A 21026-nucleotide genomic window follows, 5' to 3' on the forward strand; every position below is an offset into this window, starting at 1 on the left:
CAGTCATGTGATAAACCCTCCATGAAACCTCCAGGAATACATTTAATCACAGTTGGCCTCAGTTCGTACCTCAAGCAAGTTGGAGCAGCAAAACTTGAAGGGTGTAGAAAAACAAGTCTAATGGGTTATACCAGGAGATGGCCCAGTGCAGCAAATTGTGGGGGCATTATGCACTGTCCACATAAACCAAGTCAGGCATTAATCCCAAGTGCAGTCTCTCTAATGGAGCCATGAGTGAGACACTGAGGCAGACATTAAGATTGTCCTGAACCGCTTGGCATGCCTGAATAAATTTATGGAATGTGTGCTTCAACAGTTAGCCACTGTTAGACAGACACAATGAACAAATACACTCACCTCTCCACAATCGAGAGGAAATCTGTAAACTTTGCACAGTGCTATTGAAAGCTCAGTGGGATATGGTTATAGAGGATAAAGTAACCACTTCTGTACACAGCAAATGGAAGCTTAAATTTAAGATTGATTCCCAGGGTTGTATTATTTGGTGCAATAATGACTCGGTTGGTTTAACTTTGGAAGATGCCAGGAATCATATGAGCCAGAGCTCCTCAGTGAAGTGCAATTCAGTTTAAAGCATGAGGCAGACGAGAAACATTAGCACATTAACTTGTTGATCTTTGGTAGTTCATTGTGTTCCATAATAGCCATTTAGTTTGGAGTCAGACTGTGGAAACATTCAGGGAGAGGAGACTGCAGATTGATTTAGTTAAACAGTAGCTTGAGTAAACCATTCTCCTTCCTTTCTCTCACTTACATCCAACATGAATGGGACAGGGTTATTCACGGCGCTGGGGTTAACAGTGTCCCTGCTTATAATCAGGCATTCTTTGTATAATATATTTTCACCGTAGAACCATTTTCTAATCACATGCCTTGACTCAAAACAATGGAAGCAAGGTCAGACTGTAGTGGGTTATCACAATTGGCAAAATGCGTCTCAAACGATGCAACACTTTGAAAGGCAAACCCATTGGGGTGGATCTTGACTTTGTGCCTCGGCATAGTTCGGGTGATAATGATCCTGCATCAACTTCAAAGCAAATAAAACAGGGAGATATTAAACGCTTAATTAACTCCTATTCTTCACTATTGCACACAGTCAAGATCTCTCCCCTTGAATTGTAAAGATATCTGCATCCAAAACATCCATATACTAAAGAATGTAGCAAAAAATTGAAAGAATATATAAAATATTTAACTTCTCTTTCTTTCTTTATTTATTATTAGTCGCAAGTAAGGCTTACATTAACACTGCAATGAAATTACTGTGAAATTCTCCTAGGCGCCACACTCCGTCGTCTGTTCGGGTCAATGCACCTAACCACGTCTTTTGGAATGTTGTTTGTACTGCTTGTCTTTCACTTTCTCTCTATATTTCTCTCTCTCTATCTGGAATATCTTTTCTGTTTCTTTTACTTTTTTTTCCACAATATACTTCATTGAAATAAAATTGTAAAGTACATTTCATAATAGTTAATATTTGCATGACATGTAGTACAATACAGATGGGTTTGTTTTAGTGCAGTGCATGAAGTGTCTACACTCGTCATTAAAGGTTCTCAATCATTAACTCTTGCCATTCTGTTCACAGCCACTTGCCCTGCTTGTCCAGTGTTGCCAGCTTGCTGCCTTTTTCCTATTAATCCTCTGTGTAACCCTGCCCCGTGTCCCCCCCCCTTGTTTTCAGGAGACATTTTATTTTGTTCCCTGAGGGCACATACCTTCTGGTTCCCTGCCCGTGACTAAGTGACTATCTATGAACATGTACAGTTTATGCTGACAGTTAGATGGGTGAGTATTGCAGCCTGACCCACTTCCCTCCACCCTTTAATATCTCAAGACATTGACACCGATGCTGGTGCATCACTATAGCTGTGAATGAGGTTATCTAACAACGAAGAATTACATGTTTTTTGTCATTATGGAAATACATCCTAGTATAAAAGCACATATTCCAAATGGTTCATCGTTTGATGTGAAAAAGCTCTTTGTCAATTCTTTCCTTGCTCCCAGTGTTTTCTAAGTAGTTTTCAAGACAGGAGTGTGATAGAATGTACAGAATGTGTATTAAAGATGTGATTATAATCAGGGATGCTGTTAGTTGCAGCACTGTGAATAATACTGGGCAGGACTTTACGCCCGCGCCGATTCCATGGCGGGCCAGGTGGTAGAGTTCCGGCCACTGGCTCTTTCACAACAATTTGCATTTATATAGCACCTTTAACATTGTAAAACAACCCAAGCTGCTTCACAAGATCATGATTAAACTGTTACAAACAGGAAGGGGGGTTAATTTAAACAACAATTTTTCCCTCTCACTAGCCATCCATAAACAGAAAGGTGTTTTTGATTTGCTTCCTCCTTTATGAGCAGTGGCATATTTCCCAACCCCTCCATTTTGGTGAAATCCAATATTCTATTCATACCCCCATGGCAAACTCAAGATGGGGGGAACTCAAAGGGTTAATTTATTTGCACACACTCAGAACACATGGGGAGGGCAGCAACATTGCCTCCTGCACGCTCAGTAAAACAGGGAAAGAGAAAAGAAAGATTTGCAGTGCAGGAGCCACAGAGAAAATAAATATTATTTCTCGTGGGTTCCAGAATCCAGACTCAAAGTCTGAAGAGGTATTTCTTCACAGAGGTCCGCAGGCTGAAAGCCAGTGCTGGATAATTCACTTTTTTGATGATGTTGACTTCACACAATGAGATAGACATGTACAGGTACATCAGTCTTGTAGGTGATAGTACAAAATATCCAGTAGAAGCAGTGTAGATGGAGCCAAGTGTCCAACCTGGGCTGGAGCTCCTTGCCTGTAATGTTGCTAGTTAGAAGGTAAAATGGCAGACCGACTTTGCAGTTCCACAAGGCAATATTACTGGTTCCACAAGCTAGAGATCCATGATCCCACCTCTCTACTCTGGCCTTGACAAGGGATATTTAATCCTCGTCTGGGTCCCTGAGATTGTTGAACGTCTCAATCAGTTAGAATAGAAAGGAAGGTTGCAGGGTCATTTGTGTCTTAGCAGACAAGAAGACTCCTCTTGGCCAGCCTTGTTTATGAAATGCAGATGGCCTTTAAAGTTGAAAGCTTATTTATTAGTGTCACAAGTAGGTTTACATTAACACTGCAATGAAGTTACTGTGAAAACCCCCACATCCCGGCACCTGTTTGGGTATACTGAGAGAGAATTTAGCATGGCCAATGCACCTAACCAGCATGTCTTTCTGACTGTGGGAGGAAACTGGAGCACCCGGAGGAAACCCACACAGACATGGGGAGAACATGTAGACTCCGCACAGACAGTGACCCAAGCCGGGAAACGAATCTGGGTCCCTGGCGCTGTGAAGCATCAGTGTTAACCACCGTGCCGCCCATAATTGTATAGCTCTCTTTGAATTTGGACTGTGCAGCCCACAGGGGATTGTTGGAGGCTCTTCAAAGATAACAATGTGCAAGTTTCTCCAATACTGCCGGGTAGCTTCTTTTGTTCAGGGCTCCGGACAGACTTTGATTCAGCTATTTCAGGTCTTTGTTCAGTTTTAAATCTTTACAGATAGCAATGAGCATATCTCTGTATATTTTATTAAAAATGTATACGTGGTGAGATCTTACTCCCTCACACAAGCAAAATTTAACACTGTTAGCATTGTAAAGTTTGGTCAAAAAGATAGCTTCTAAGGGATGTCTTAAAGGAGGAGTGAAGTGGAGAGGTTTAGGAAAGGAATTCCAAAGGTTAGAGCCGAGGCAGCTGAAAGCTTGGCTGCTAATGATGGAGCGATTAAAATCAGGAATGCTCAAGAGGCTAGAATTGGAAGAGTGTGGATATCTCAATGTGTTGTAGGGTGTCACAGAGAGAGGGAGCAGGCAAGGTCATGGAGGAATTTGAAAATGTTCTTTTTTCTTTAATGGACAATTTTGCCTTATTTCTTCTTCTCTCTATCTCTATCACACACACACACACAAAATGATTCAATGAGTTCTCGTCCACCCTATACACATTGTGGAGTTGGAAGTACAGATTAGAGATAGATTCCAGGAGTTGGCCTTGTCCTTCCTCAACTTCCACTTTTTGAGTTAAATGAAGCAACAGAGTTGGAGGTTTCAAATTGCTCCATGAATGGCTCCATAGCCTTGGGGGTAATTCTAACATTTATCTACAGAGCCAACATAATCATGAAAGGGGTTCTCTGTTTTATATCTTTCCCAGTTGGCAATACTTTAATTGTGTAAACTGGTCACTTGACTCATTCCTGTTATGAAGGGCTTATCCTATGATAAATGCTTGGGCTTATACTCATTGGAGTTTTGAAGAATGAGAGGTGATCTTATTGAAACAAATCCTGGGGGGGCTTCAGAGGCTGCCAAGAGGGTACTTCCATTGGTGGGGTAGGGAGGGGCGTGGTTCTAGAACTGGGGACACAGTTTCAGAATAGGAGGTCCCCCTTTTAAGACTGAAATGAGGGGAATTATTTTCTCCGAGGCTCGATCGTCTATGGCATTCTCTTCCTCAGAAAGCAGTGGCGGCTGGGCCATCGGATTTATTCAAGGCTGTGCTAGATAGGTTTTGATCGACAAGGGAATTGAGGGTAATCAGGGGCACATAGGGAAGTGGAATTGAGACCACAACTAATTCAGCCATGATTTTATTGAGTGGCAGAATAGGCATGAAGGGCCGAATGGCTTACTCCTGATCCTCAGTCACATGTTCCTATGTTGGTAGGCCATTTGTGAACACCCGTTTATCGTCAGAGATAAATGTTAAAATGATACCGCTCTTTCTCTAGTGGCCTGTATGGATAGGTATATTCAGAATTAAAAGGGAGGAAAAGAGCAGCTGGTTCTTTAGGCCTGTCCCACATCCACAGAACTTCACCGCTTGACACTTCCTCCTATTAGTCCAGGACATATCCAAAGATGTGCAGGTTAAGTTGATTGACCTTGCTAAGTTGCCCTCAGTGTCCCAAGATGTGGAGTTTAGAGGGATTAGCAGGGTAAATATATGGAGTTACGGGGATAGGGTCTGATACTCTGTTGCAGGGTCAGTGCAGACTCAATGGGCCGAATGGCCCCCTTCTGCATTGTAGGGATTCTAAGATTCTATATCTCTGCTTCTTTCCATCGCTTCCCTACAAGGTTCCTCCGGGTGCTCCAGTTTCCTCCCACAGTCAGAAAGACATGTTGGTTAGGTGCACTGGCCATGCTAAATTCTCCTTCGGTGTACCTAAATATCCTTGTGTACGGCGACTAGGGGATTTTCACAGTAACTTCATTGCAGTGTTAATGTAAGCCTATCTGTGACAATAATAAACTTTCAACTTTCAAGGCCATCTCAATTCTTAAACAAGGCTGGCCAAGAGGAGTCTTCTTGTCTGCTAAGACAAATGACCCTGCAACCTTCCTTTCTATTCTAAACGATTGAGACATTCAGCAATCTCGGACCCAGACAAGGATTAAGTATCCCGTGTTAAAGCCAAAGTGGAGAGGTGGGAATCATGGATCTCTAGCTTGTGGAACCAGTAATATTGCCTTGTGGAACTGCAAAGTGGGTCTGCCATTTTACCATCTAACTAACAAGGTTCAGTGACTGTGCCCAGACTCACTGCAGAGTGTGCTTGCTGGTGTCTTGATGTCCAATGTTCAGCCACCCACAGATTAGACGGAATCATTAGGAGTTGGACAAGTATCAGACAGCAAGGAGTACTCTGCTGTGTCATTGGCACGTTAACCTGGCACCTTTTAACCCAATCCCCCTGATGCTACCTCTGCTGCACAGATATGAAATAGGCCCAACAATCAGAAGGAAGGAAGAGAAGGTTGAGAGGTGACCTGATAAAAGTCTTTACATTTATGAAGAGATTTGATCAGGTCAATGGAGAGAAGATTTTTTCCACTTGTAGGAGAGAGATCAAACCCAGGAGCCACGAATATGAGAGTCGCTAATTAATCCAGTAGAGAATTCAAGAAAACCTTCTTTACCTACAGACTGTTGAGAATGGAAAGCTTGCTCCCACAGGGTGCAGCTGAGAGAACAACATAGATACATTCAAGAGAAAGCTAGACAAACACATGAAGAAGAGAGGGATAGCAGGATATACTGAAAATATGAAATTAACTAAATAGATTGGCAGAAGGTTCATGTGGAGCATAAACAGTAACACTGTCCAGTAGGGCAGAATGGCCTCTTTCTGTCATTCAATGTAAACATCCCAGAATCCTGATGCTGTGGAATACAAGACTGGAGAAACCGACCCCTCCCCAACCACCTTCAATTGATGGTTTCCTTACTGCATCAGAACATGGCCACCTTGTTGTTGAGCCTAACCTTTTGATGGAAAGATGCGGCTTCTTTCCCCACCCATTTCCCCAATCATCGCCGCAGAATTTGCTGGTGTAACCTTGAAAGAGTTAGTTTCTCCTCAAGAGGGAATAGGTGGGTGGCTCTGGTGGCTCTGTTGCAGTCATGGGCACACCTCAGGCACGGTGATGCCAGTTGACCAATGCATCAAAAGAATATAATACGTTTATATGGCGCCTTTCATGGCCTCAGAACATTCCAAAATGTTTTGCCACTAATTAACTATGGGGCGATGCTGGTATCATGTGGCCCAGGCTAATAACCTGGGGACACAGGTTCAGATCCCACCACAGCAGCTGGTGGAATTTGAATTCAATGAATAAAATCTGGAATTAAAAGCTAATCTCTCAGTAATAGTGATGATGTAATCATTGTCAATTGTTGTAAAAAAAAACCCCACCCGGTTCACTGACGTCCTTCCTCGGTGTGGCCTACATGTGGCTCCAGACTCACAGGATGATTAGCTGCCCTCTGAAATGGCCAAGGAAATCATTCAGTTCATGGGACAGTTAGGAATGAGCAATGAATGCTGGCCTTGCCAGCGATGTCCACATCCTATGAATGAATAAAATACTTCCAAAGAGTTACAATGAAGGAAAGGGTTCAGCCAATTAGATTACAGCAGGCTCCTACAAACAGTCATGTGATAAATAATCAATGATGTTGGTTGGGGAACAAATGTTGGCCAGGACTTGAGGAAGAATCCTTGCTTTTCTTCGAAATAGTGCCATGGAACCTTTTATGTAGAGAGGGCAGGGGTGGAGGGGAGGGGGGTGTTATCTCAGCAACTCATGCTGCATCTCTGAAATAGGACTTCAATCCACATTCTTCTGACTCAGATGTGAGTGCTACCAATGAGGTAAGGCTTACACTTTAATATAGTTCATAGAATCCCTACAGTACAGAAGGGATTCGGCCCATCGAGTCTGCACCGACCACAATCCCACCCAGGCCCTATCCCCGTACTCAAACAAATTGAAAGTAGTTAAATGTGACATGGTTAAAATTGGGCCGTTTAAGCCTATGTTAAAGGGGAAAGTATCATTTCACAGAAACTGTAAAATAAAGACCTGTGCACTCTCTGATCACTCAAGTTACAAATACCTTTGCTGTAATAAGATATACCGACTCCTCCTTGTGTTACTGACGCCATGTGGTTTGATGTTCCTTCCAATGCTCACTGACCGAATGTGAAAGAATAACTGTCTCATTCTTTTCTCTCCCCAGAATAAACTGGTTGATGTTTGTGAGAAATTACAGCTGAGATTAGCCTCGGTGGAGAGATTCACGGCAGAGACATTGAACAATAAAAGCCACAGTGTTAAGGCAAGTGCCCTCAATTCGCCGTCACCATTCCAGTTTCAGGTCTTGGGGGCAATGTGCTTTCCTGTTCTGGGAGAATTAGGTTTTACAGATTGGCTTTCACAGGGAAGTGAATATAGATTGAAAAGGAAAAAAGTGCAGGGGAGTGGGGAAGGAGCAGAGGAGATGGGAGTATTTTTTATTCATCCATATCATGTGAGTTTCATTGGCAAAACTACCATTTATTGCCCATCCCTAATTGCTCTTGAGAAGGTGGTGGTGAGCTGCATTCTTGAACCACTGCATGCCACATGATATAGATACATAACAGTGGAATGCAGTGGTTCAAGAATGCAGCTCACAATTAGGGAGGGAGTTCCAGGGTTTCGACCCAGCGACAGTGAAGGAACAGTGATATATTTCCAAGTCAGGATGGCGAATGACTTGGAGGGGAACTTGCAGATGGCGGTGTTCCCAGGTATCTGCTGCTCTTGTCCTTCTAGGTGGTAGAGGTTGTGGGTTTGGAAAGTGCTATTGAAGGAGTCTTGGTAAGTTGCTGCAGTTCATCAGTGGTGGAGGAAGTGCGTAAGGTGGTGGAAGGTGTGCAATCAAGCATTCTGCTTTGTCCTGGATGGTGTGGAGCTGCTTGTTGGAGCTGCACGCATCCAGGCAAGTGGAGAGTATTCCATCACACTCCTGACTTGTTCTTTGAAGATGGTGGACAGGGTTTGGGGAGTAAGGGGGTGAGTTACTCATCAAAAGATTCCCAGCCTCTGACCTGCTCTTGTAGCCACAGTATTTAAATAGCTAGTTCAGTTCAGTTTCTGGTCGATGGTAACACCCATGATGTTGACAGTGGGGGATTTAGCAATATCAAGAAGAAATGGTTGGATTCTCTCTTTTTGGTGATGGTCATTGTCTGGCACTTGTGTGGCTTAATGTTATTTGCATTTATCAGCCCAAGCCTGAATGTTATTCAGATCTTACTGAATTTGGACATGGACTGCTTCGGTATTTGAGGAGTAACAAATGGTTCTGAACATTGTGCAATCTTCAGCAAACATCCCCATTTTTGACCTTATGATGGCAGGAGGTTTATTAATGAAGCAGCTGAAGATGGTTGGGTCTAAGGCACTACCCTGTGGAACTCCTGCAGTGATGTCCTGGAGCCAAGGTGACGGACCTCCAACCACACAACCATCTTCCTTTGTGCCAAGTAACTCAAACCAGTAAAGAATTTTCCTCTTGATTTCCAATGACTTAAATTTTCCCAGGGCTCCTCCATAGAATCATAGAAACCTTACAGTGCAGAAGGAGGCTATTTGACCCATCGAACAATCCCACCCCAGGCCCTATCCCCACAATCCCTCACATTTACCCTGCTAATCCCTCAAACCTACACATCCCGGGACACTAATGGGCAATTTAGCATGGCCAATACACCTAACCTGCACATCTTTGAAGTGTGGGAGGAAACCGGAGCACCCAGAGGAAACCCACACAGACATGGGGAGAATGTGCAGATTGACACAGACAGTGACCCAAGCCGGGAATCGAACCCAGGTCTCTGAAGCTGTGAGGCAGCAGTGCTAACCACTGTGCCACCTTGCTGCATTTTGGCTCCTTGATTGGCTTGAGGTCAAGGGCTGTTACTCTCACCTCACTCTTCCTTAGTGAAGAGATTTCCCCTCATCTCGGTCCTAAATGGCTGATCCCTTATCCTGAGACTGTGTCCCCAAGTTCTAGACTCTCCTGCTGAGGGAAACATCCTCCCAGCATTTATCCTGTCAAGCCCTCTAAAAATGTTATACATTTCAATGAGATTCCCTCTTAATCTTCTATACTTAACATCGATCCATTCCACTCAGTCTCTCCTCATAAAGCAGCCCTTTCATTCTAGATGATTACTTTTCTGCCCCTTGTTTCCTGAACCACAGCAGCTACTGCACATCAAAAGGATGTCTTTTGTTGTAAAGCACTCAAGAGATGTTCTGGGGTTGTGAAAAGTCTTTATTTCCTTTTTGGTGTTATAGCCAATTGCAGCACTTCAACTGGCTGAAGATTGTGACCTCTGCACAATTGGGTGGACAAGCTGCTTCTCTTGTTGGTGTGACATGTTCGGAGAGCGCAGTTTGCACCTTTATCCTTTTGAGATCCAACACCATATTCCGGATACTGCAGTGATATTGTATATATTGCTGATGGCAATGATTGGGGTGAATGTTAGAATTATAGAATCCCTACCGTGCAGAAGGAGGCTATTGGGCCCATTGAGTCTGTACCAACCACAATCCCACCCAGGCCCTAACCCCGTAACCCCACGTATTTACCCTAGCTAGACCCCTGACACTAAGGGGCAATTTATCATGGTCAATCCACCTAACCTGCACACCTTTGAACTGTGGGAGGAAACCAGAGCACCCGGAGGAAACCCACGCAGACACGGGGAAAATGTGCAGACTCTGCACAATCTTGTTGCTGATTGTGGCTAATATTGATTCTGATGACTACTTAGCACTGCTTATTGTTACTGCCGATTCCAGTAAGCATTATGGATGGAGAGAGTGTGGAGTCCTGGGGTGAAAACTAGCTCCTTCCTCAGGTCTCCTCTTTGCCCAAAGACCTGCTCCAGGATTGGCCTGCTCCAGGACACACACATTATAAAGCCTCGTCCTAAGTGACGATGTTTGGTTCCTGCATTGCCTCTTCGTCCACAGACACCTCGATTTGAAATTCCCATCCTTACATTCAAATCCCTCCATGTTCTTGCCCCTCCCTATCTCATAAGACCATAAAAAATAGGGGAAAGAATAAACTATTTGAGCTACTGAGCCCATTTCATCATTTAATAAGATCATTGCTGATCTGACTGTGGCCTTAACTCCAATTTCCTCCCTGCTTCCCATAATCCTTGACTCTAGGTTGGCACAGGGGCTACAAAGAACCATGAGAATGTGTGGGGCATAGGTTGGCATGGAAGGTATGATGGACTGTTGAGGGTGGGCAGGAGCCATGAGGTGGGCAGCAGGGTGGGAGCCATGAGAAATAGATGGGGCATGGAGAATCTGTTGGGTGGGGGGGATTGTTTATTGTTTTATTCTTGTCATCGTAACTGGGACACTGAGGCAGGTGTTTTAAAAAGCCCAGCAGCCCCTGGGGCTGCCTCCGTATTGTTTTTAGGGGCAACCCCCTGCCCCCCCGGAATGAAAATCCAAAGCCTTGGGGCACTTCCTCCGAAGTCAGTTCCAGTGAGCAATGTGAAGCCTGTGGAAAAGTCAACCATTTTGTTTGTGTTTGTTGCCCATCAGCAGAATGAGCTGCTCTGAGCAATGCCATTGGAGGGGCCGTGTACAGATACCACTACAAAAGGGCGACTGAATGTAGCCAATGTAGAAGCGGATGACCCCGAATAGGTTCTCTTTTGGATTCAGCAACCAGCCACGTGTACCCATGGCCATCGGCTGCTCAGATGTAGATGCTGATGTCTTAACATTAATGTCTTGGGAAACAAAATGTTCAGTGAACTTTAGAAATGCCCCTCTCTCTGCAAAGCAGGAAATATGAAAAATTTCCCTCATGATAGTGACACACCACCCGAAAATTTGTGGGACTTTTGAAACATCAATCGCATTCAAAGATAAAAGAATGAATGATGTGTCAAATCAGAAGAATCAGTTAATCAGTCTTTATGCAGCAACAGACAGTCATATACGCGATTCACACACAAACCAACAACATTCTTAAATTGTATAGAATCCTTACAGTCCAGAAATAGGCCATTCAGCCCATCAAGCATGCACCTAAGGTCCACTCCCCCGCCCTAACCTTGTAACCCCACACATTCACTTTGGCTAATCTACCTAACCTACACATCTCTGGACACTAAGGGGCAATTTAGCATGGCCAATCCACCTAACCTACACATCTTTGGACTGTGAGAGGAAATCAGAGCACTCAGGAAACCCATGCAGATACGGGGAGAACATGCAAACTGCATACAGACAATCACCCAAGGCCGGAATTGAACCTGGATCCTTGGCGCTGTGGGGCAGCAGTGCTAACCATTGTGCCACCATGCTGCCCCTTATACTGATTGCTTCACTAGTATCAGCAAATTGTAAGGTGTTACATGCAAACTGTATGCAGACCTGAATGTGCCCCCCAGTCACACTTCAACAACGACAAATACCATTTCATATCAGGAGACAGATAGAGCAGGAACTTCAGTGTCTCCTTGATCTTGACATAGAGTCATAGAGGTATACAGCACAGAAAAAGGCCCTTTGGCCCATCACATCTGTGCCAGTCAAAGATAAACCACCTAACTCTTCTAATCCCATTTTCCAGCAGTTGGCCCATAGCCTTGTATGTCTAAGTGCACATCTAAATACTTCTTAAATGTTATGAGGGTCTCTGCCTCCACCACCCTTTCAGGCAATGGGTTCTAAATTTCCACCATCCTTTGGGTGAAAAACATTTTTCTTACATCCCCTCTAAACCTCCTGCCCCTTACCTTAAATCTCTGCCCCCTGGTCATTGAACCCTCCACCAAGGGGAAAAGTTTGTTCCTGTTTACGCTATCTATGGCCCTCAGAATTTTATACATCTCCATCATATCCCCACTCAGTCTCTGCCCCAAGGAAAACAACTTCAGTCTATCCAATCTCTCTTCATAACTAAAACTCTCTAGCCCAGGCAACACACTGTTAAATATCCTCTGCTCCCTTTCCAGTGCTATTACATCCCTCCTATAATATGGATTCTAGAACTGCACACAATATTCTAGCTGTGGCATAACCAACATTTTATGTAGTTCCAGCAGGATCTCCCTGCTCTAAAACTGTATGCCTCGGCTAATAAAGGCGAGTATACCAAATGCCTTAACCATTATTGAGAAAGTTGGGGTTGTACCTACCCCATGGGTCTTGACCAAACAAATTGACAAGAAATCCAAGAGTGAGAACCAGATTGGAGTCTGTGTTGATATGTGGTCACCAAACAAACTGTACAACAGGAAAGACACTTGACATCAACAACTTATGACATCATAGAGAAAATGAAAGGTGCTAAATATTTTGCTAAAAGTTTAAACAGTTTATTTATTAGTCACAAGTAAGACTTACATTAACACTGCAATGAAGTCACTGTGAAAATCCCCTAGTCACCACACTCTGGCGCCTATTCGGGTCAATGTACCTAACCAGCACGTCTTTCAGACTGTGGGCGGAAACCGGAGCACCCGGAGGAAACCCACGCAGACACGGGGAGAATGTGCAAACTCCTCACAGACAGTTACCCAAGCCGGGAATCGAACCCGGGTCCCTGGCGCTATGAGGCAGCCATGCTGCCCGACTTGATCTCAGTGCAGGTCACTATCAAATTAAACATGTCTAAGAGGTGGGGTATCTTAAAATGTTCACCACTCACATCAGACTTTATTGATACAAGAGGCTCAACCTTAGAGTCAACCCAAGAGCTGAGATATTTCTGCTGATGATTCAGGCTGCACTCCCAGGAGCTGAATATCTACTGAACATCAGTGATAACTTTCTCATTTACAGTCACACTGAAATTGAAACACGTCAACACGCATGCCTGCAACGTCTTAGAGAAAATAACCTCACCTTGAACAAAGACAAATGCTTGTTCAATGAAAGCAGAATCAAATTCCTCAGTCACATGTTCAGCAGCTGACCCAGGGAAAGGTGAAGCTATTGCAAACTCTGTGGATCCTAAAAACATTCAGCAAATTGGAATCTACTTGCGTTCCTCTCATGCTGCAGTTTCTCATTTTTGACTTTGCTTTGTTGTCTGACCCCCTACACCATCTGACAAAAGAGACCACCATGTGGAAGTGGACTAAATCACACAAACAGGCTGTAGATCAGATCAAACAATCACTGTCACCAAGTTGCACAAATGCCTGCTTCGACCCTGAGAAAACCACCCAGCTAATGCCTGTGGAAACGTGTCATTCACAAATGGAGAGAGAAGAACTTTTAACCACACTGGGTATCTCACAGTCTTGTCTCTACTGACATGGAAATGAGTTTGAAGTGATTACTGATCTTGTCAGCAGTAACTTGTTCAGCCACATGGCAAGCCAGCTACTCGAATAGACTGTTGAATCCTCAAACTGCAAGAGTATGAGTGTCAGCCAGGCAAGCTCAGCGGGTTATCTATCTTTCATGCCATCATCCTTTGTCGACAATCAGTCCTACTAAAGAGGAGACAAACATATGGACTTGAAACATTGGGAGGGATTCTCTGATCTCATTCACCCCACCACTGCTGCCGGCGAGAACAGAGAATTTGGCGCTCAGCCCAAACTCCATTCACTGCAGTGGGACTGGAGAATCCTAACCGCGGGCATGTTCAGAGAATTCCACTCTGTTTCTCTCTCCACAGATGCTGCCTGACCTGCTGAGATTTTCCAGCATTTTCTGTTTGTATTTCAGTCCTACCAGTCATGAGGAAAAGATTATTGAGAAAATCTTGAACCTATTGTATGTGACTGAGTGCAATGTCTGCTTCACTGACTAGTTTAAACAAAAAGGAAGCAGTGGAAGAGATTAATGTTGCAATAAAGATCCAAGTGTTACTGGTGAAGTTAAAGTTGTGTTTACGTTTACTGTTTATAAGACAGTCAATCCCTTCTGGAAGTTTAAAACTCTTGGAAAATCTATTTCCTCCAGCCTATTAGCCTGTAACACCTTCTCTTCCTCAAAAACATGGCCCCTCTCCTTGGTGAACACTGAAGAAAAGTATTCATTCATCATCTCGCCTATCTCTACTGACTCCATACACAAGTTCCCACTACTGTCCTTGACCGGCCCTAACCTCACCCTAGTCATTCTTTTATTCCTCACATAAGAGTAAAAAGCCTTGGGGTTTTCCTTGATCCGACCCGCCAAGGACTTCTCATGTCCCCTCCTAGCTCTCCTAAGCCCCTTTTTCAGCTCATTCCTTGCTAACCCTTAATCGAGCCATCTGAACCTTGTTTCCTCATCCCTACATAAGCTTCCCTCTTCCTTTTCACAAGACATTCCACCTCTTTCGTGAACCATGGTTCCCTCACTCGGCCATTTCCTCCCTGCCTGACAGGGACATACCTATCAAGGACACCCAGTATTTGTTCCTTGAAAAAGTTCCACTTTTCATTAGTGCCTTTCCTGACAGTTTCTGTTCCCATCTTATGCCCCCTAATTCTTGCCTAATCGCATCATAATTACCTCTCCCCCAATTGTAAACCTTGCCCTGCCGTACGGCCCTATCCCTCTCCATTGCAATAACAAAAGACACCGAATTGTGGTCACTATCTCCAAAGTGCTCTCCCACAACCAAATCTAACACTTGGCCCGGTTCATTTCCCAGTACCAAATCCAATGTGGCCTCAACCTCTTGTCGGCCTATCCACATATTGTGTCAGGAAACCCTCCTGCACACACTGCACAAAAACTGCCCCATCCGAACTATTTGACCTACAAAGGTTCAATCAATATTTGGAAAGTTAAAGTCCCCCATGACAACTACCCTGTGACCCCCACACATATCCATAATCTGCTTAGCAATTTCTTCCTCCACATCTCTATTACTATTTGGGGGCCTATAGTAAACTCCTAACAACGTGACCGCTCCTTTCCTATTTCTAACTTCAGTCCATGTTACCTCAGTGTGCAGATCCCCCTCGAAGTGCCTTTCCGCAGCCGTTAGACTATCCTTGATTAACAATGCCACTCCTCCACCTCTTTTACCAGCTTCCCTACACTTACTGAAACATCTATACCCCGGAACGTCCAACAACCATTCCTGTCCTTGTTCTACCCACGTCTCCGTAATGGCCACAACATCGTAGTCCCAAGTACCAATCCACGCCCCAAGTTCATCTACTTTGTTCCAGATGCTCCTTGCATTGAAGCAGACACACTTCAACCCACCTTCCTGTCTACCGGTACCCACCCTTGACCTTGATACCTTCCCCAATACCTCACCACCCTCAACACTGACTTCTGGACTACAACTCCTTTTCCCACTCCCCTGACAAATTAGTTTAAACCCCCTTGAAGAGCCGTAGCAAATTTCCCTCCCAGGATATTGGTGCCCCTCTGGTTCAGGTGCACCCCGTCCTGTTTGTACAGGTCCCACCTTCCCCAGAATGTGTTCCAATTATCTACGTATCTGAAACCCTCCCTCCTACACCATCCCTGCAACCACATGTTTAACTGCACTCTCTCCCTGTTCCTCAACTCGCTATCACGTGGCACCGGTAACGTACCAGAGATGACCACATGTTTTGTCTTGGCTCTCAGCTTCCAGCCCAGCTCCCGAAATTCCTGTTTTAAATCCCCGTCCCTTCTCTTACCTATGTCGTTGGTACCAATGTGTACCACGACTTGTGACTGTTTCCCCTCCCCCTTAAGAATCCGGAAGACACGGTCCGAGACGTCATGGACCCTGGCATCCGGTAGGCAACATACCATCCTCGAGTCTCTTTTGCTGCCACAGAACCTCCTATCTATCCCTCTAACTAACGAGTCCCCAATAACTATTGCCCTCCTGCTCTCCCCCTTACCCTCCCGAGCCAGAGAGACGGACACAGTGCTGGAGATCCTCTCACTGCGGCTCACCACTGGTATGTCGTCCCCCTCAACCGTATCCAAAGCGGAATACTTGTTGCTAAGGGGAAGGACCACAGGGGATCCCTGCACTGACTGCTTCCTCCCAGCCCCTCTCACCGTCATCCATCTATTTTCATTCCTCGGAGTAACTGTATCCCTAAAGCTTCTGTCTATGGCCAGCTCTGCGTCCCTAATGATCCTGAGTTCATCCAACTCCAGCTCCAGTTCCCTAACACGGTTTTGGAGGAGCTGCAGATGGGTGCACTTCCCACAGGTGTAATCAGCAGGGACACTGACGTCGTCCCTCACCTCAAACATAGTGCAAGAGGAACATAGCACTGCCTGCACACCCATCCCCTCTAGATACCTTGCCAGTACCAGGTAGAAACAGCAAAAATGAATTAAACTCACCCCTGCTCACCCTTTCTGCCTAAGCCCTGTGAGCCAAAGCCCTTACAGCTTTCACGCAGCTTCCCACTCACTCCGCAACCCGCTCCCGATGCTGCCCACTGTATAGAGTGACTTTTATACTAAAAAACACAATCTCCCAGAATCCTCTGCAGCCTACTCCCACTTCCTCAGAGTTTAAACCCTTGAAAAAAGCCCGCAAAAAAACGGATTAAATAAATAAATCACAGCACTTTACTCACACTCAGTACTCCTGCTGAGAACCTCTCCCTCTGTCCTGCACCACTTCGAACAAATGAGTTTTGTTTGATTAGGCTCCCGTGAAGCTCCCGAGGATGTTCTGCTACATTAAACTATGTATAAATGCAAGTTGTTATGATAATGCTGCTTTAGCTGTCTGGGCTGGTCTCACTGATTGAGGTTATTGTTGCTCCGATTAACACCATTGGTTGCAGCTCATAGAATCCCTATAGTACAGAAGGAGGCCATTCAGCCCATCGAGTCTGCACCAATTCTCTGACAGAGTGTCTCTTACCCAGGCCCTCTCCCTGTAACCCCACATATTTACCATGGCCAATCCCTCTAACCTACACATCTTTGGACTGTGGAGGAAACTGGAGGAAACCCACGCAGACACGTGGAGAACGTGCAAACTCCACACAGACAGTGACCCAAGGGCGGAATTGAAATCTGGTCCCTGGAGCTGTGAGGCAGCAGTGCTAACCACTGTGCCATCGTGCTGCCTTACTGATGGCTTCTATCCACCTTCCTGCCAACAGGCTAACGCCAGCGATGCCAGGGAACTGACCATCCAACGTCTCAACTTTATACGTGAGCTGTGCGAGAATGAGGAGCAGAGACTGTTGGAAGTGATCCATGATGAGGAAGAGCAGGTCCAACAGAGCATCCTGACCCAGAAAACCTACTGGATGGAGTCTCAGCAGAAGTTAGCTGACATTAAAAACTACCTGGTAGACACACTGACCAAAATGGATGACAGTGCTCTTGTGGTGAGCAATAGTCCATTGCTATCCTGTCTCATTTATGAATTACTTCTGTTTACTGAATAACTTAATTCTCTCTCTCTCTCTCTGCAGAAATGCCAGAAGGAAATATTTGAAAGGTACATCCTGTCAATAATACAGAACGAATATTGACTACTGACATCAAACCCAGCAAAATCCATTGGAGCTTTACTGCTGCAGTTTAGGATGTCAATTAGACCAGAGCATTAATGATGTGCCTCAGCTGAATCTTGCATCCAGCCTGACAATAGAAAAATACTGTGGATGTGGGAAATCATTAAATAAAAAAATACTGCAAACACTTAGCAGATCAGGCAGTGGAGAGAGAAACAGAGTTAACATTTCAATTCAATGACTTTTTATTGCCACGGTTCTATCTGCTGGCCTGAACCACTAAGTATCTCCAGCATTTTCTTGCTATTATCCCTGCCCCACCCCCGATAATAACTGGATCGAATTTCATATTGAATTTAGCCCTGTAGAGAACTCCAATGGAGTGATGAGAATTTCTGTCCTGATTGGATCAAATTATACATTCAGCGAGGTGTTGTCTGATTATTGTCCCCACACCTCGAGGCTGAATCAGTACCAACCGCGTAGTGTCACTAAACACATCCTTATCCATTCAAGCTTTACTCCTGCAGTTCACAATATCATCTAGATCCCTTGTAAAAGTATTGCACCATAATCGCCTCCAGGATCTTATTCTGTTTTCCATTCTCGAAGGAAGGGTGGTAAAGATAAAGCTGCCCTCTTCATTGTGGGAATCCCGTTTGTGAATTTCTGACCCTTTTGGATGTACAGGCCCAAGCATTTCATCCTCAGCCCACCTGCAAGGACAGCCATCGAGCGACTAAACTGTCTGAAGTTGTATCACTGAACTCATTGACCTGCCTCATGGCCCTGCCATGATTTAGCAGCTCCAAGTTCACACAATGGAAATCTTTTCAATTTCACAACGATCTGTGAACATTATGAATGACCTGCATCTTAGAGACACCTCCCAGAATGTTATAAATCCTTCCACTTACTGCAGCTTTCAACAAGCGTGTGGACCTTTGTTTGAACCTTTCACCTTCCCATCCCAGGCTGTGTGGTCTACTCCTGCACCTAGTTCTTATCATTATGACTGTGGTTTATTTTAACATTGGGCCATCTTTGGTATTAGCTATTGAAGCCTCTTTACCATCAGTGTAAAGCCTCCATTTACCCCAGGTTAAATCATGCAAGTTCCTCTCTCGGGGACAACATATTACTGGAGATTTATCCCATGATCTCCCCACTCTGTTCAGATGGTCAAACAGTCTTTTTAGCCCCTATCAAATGATTCTCATTGAACAGAAAGCTGGCAAGTGTCATGGAGATGAATCTTTAAGTCCTGGAGATTTCAGGACAATGCTGGAGGGTTGATAGCTTTGCCCCTAACTCTGCCCCCTTCCACTTGCCCCAGCCCGGCCTCACCCTGTGAGATCTTTGTATCTGGGGTTCAGCAGTTTTCAGTCCTACAATAACAGGGAGATTTGAAGTTAAAGATTATTGTGGACACAAATTCACATACAATAGCTTCACATTACTGATGGAGCTAGGCCAGGGAGTGAAGTTTTCACATTTCATTAATACTGGGGGGGAAAGCCGATGTGTCCATTGGTGTTTTCTTCACTCGCTTATTGGTCCTGCAACTGGTGTAAAAAGTTTCTCATTTATTCTATAAAAATCCTTCATGTTTTTGAATATCTTTAGTAAATCTCCCCTATACGTTCTCTACTTGGAGAATAATTCCAGCTTCTCTGGTCTGTCCACATAACTGAAGTCCCTCCCTATAATCTCCTCTCCAAAGCCTTGATATCCTTCCTAAATGTCGAATTGGACACAGCACTGCAGTCGTTCTGTGTGTGTTTCTGTTTTTATGATCTGAATGTAATTATTTTGTTCCAGGGCAGAGGAAGCAGAGGGCATTCTTGAGCCTGAGGACTCAAACAAGCTGAACTTCAACATTGCCTGTGCTCACAGTCACCTCCTCAGTAACCTATGGGCATCTGCAGCCATGATCTGTATTGCAGGTCAGTAATTACTGGCAGACGGTGACAGCTTAGTGTAATCCAAGGCTTTGCTGCCTGCGACCTCACTCGCATCAAGTCCCATTACCCTATCAACCTGTGCTCACTAATCCACATTGCTTGACTGGGAGACAATGCCTGTATTTTAAAATTCTGTTTTCAAATGCCCCCATAGATTCACCACTCCCTATTTCTGTCATTTCGTCCAGCCCCACAACCCTCCGCGATAATAGCATTCATCTAATTCTGGCCTCCTGACAATCGATGCTTTTAACTGCTCCCCCATTAGTCTCCGAGATCTGGAATTCCTTCCCTAAAAGGAAAGGGATAAACTGATTAACGATAGTCAGCATGGTTTTGTGAGAGGGAGGTCATGCCTCACTAACCTGGTGGAGTTTTTTGAAGAAGTGACTAGAATGGTTGACGAGGGAAGGGTCGTGGACGTCGTCTATATGGACTTTAGTAAGGTGTTTGATAAAGTCCCTCATGGTAGGTTGGTGCAAAAGGTTGGATCTCATGGGATAAAGGGGGAGGTGGCTAGATGGGTGGAGAACTGGCTTGGTCACAGAAGACAGAGGGTGGTAGTGGAAGGGTCTTTTTCCGGCTGGATGCCTGTGACTAGTGGTGTTCCGCAGGGCTCTGTATTGGGACCTCTGCTGTATGTGATTTATATAAACGATCTGGAAGAAGGTGTAACTGGGGTGATCAGTAAGTTTGCGGATGACACGAAAATGGCTGGACTTGCAGATAGTGAGGAACATTGTCAGAGGCTACAGAAGGATATAGATAGGCTGAAAATTTGGGCAAAGAAATGGCAGATGGAGTTCAATCCTGATAAATGCGAAGTGATGCATTTTGGTAGAACTAACGTACGGGGGAGCTATACGATAAATGGCAGAACCATAAAGGGTGTAGATACGCAGAGGGACCTGGGTGTGCAAGTCCACAGATCCTTGAAGGTGACGTCATAGGTGGAGAAGGTAGTGAAGAAGGCATATGGCATGCTTGCCTTTATAGGACGGGGCATAGAGTATAAAAGTTGGGATCTGATGTTGCGGTTGTATAGAACGTTGGTTCGGCTGCATTTGGAATACTGCACCCAGTTCTGGTCGCCACACGACCGGAAGGATGTGGAGGCTTTAGAGAGAGTACAGAGGAGGTTTACCAGGATGTTGCCTGGTAAGGAAGCTTAGTTATGAGGAGAGATTGGGTAAACTGGGGTTGTTCTCACT

At 44.8% G+C, this 21026-nt stretch overlaps 1 protein-coding gene across 1 annotated transcript in view; it reads left to right on the forward strand.

Moving 5' to 3' along the window:
• LOC144502578 (B box and SPRY domain-containing protein-like) overlaps positions 1 to 21026 on the forward strand; it is a 37640-nt gene that overhangs the window by 3727 nt on the left and 12887 nt on the right. The window contains exons 2-5 of the mRNA XM_078226683.1: positions 7612 to 7710; positions 17492 to 17722; positions 17810 to 17835; positions 19673 to 19797. Of these exons, the coding sequence (XP_078082809.1) occupies positions 7612 to 7710; positions 17492 to 17722; positions 17810 to 17835; positions 19673 to 19797 (481 nt within the window). The remainder of the gene's footprint in view (positions 1 to 7611; positions 7711 to 17491; positions 17723 to 17809; positions 17836 to 19672; positions 19798 to 21026) is intronic.

Source organism: Mustelus asterias, chromosome 13 (genome assembly GCF_964213995.1).
Source record: "Mustelus asterias chromosome 13, sMusAst1.hap1.1, whole genome shotgun sequence".
Classification (NCBI taxonomy): Eukaryota; Metazoa; Chordata; class Chondrichthyes; order Carcharhiniformes; family Triakidae; genus Mustelus; species Mustelus asterias.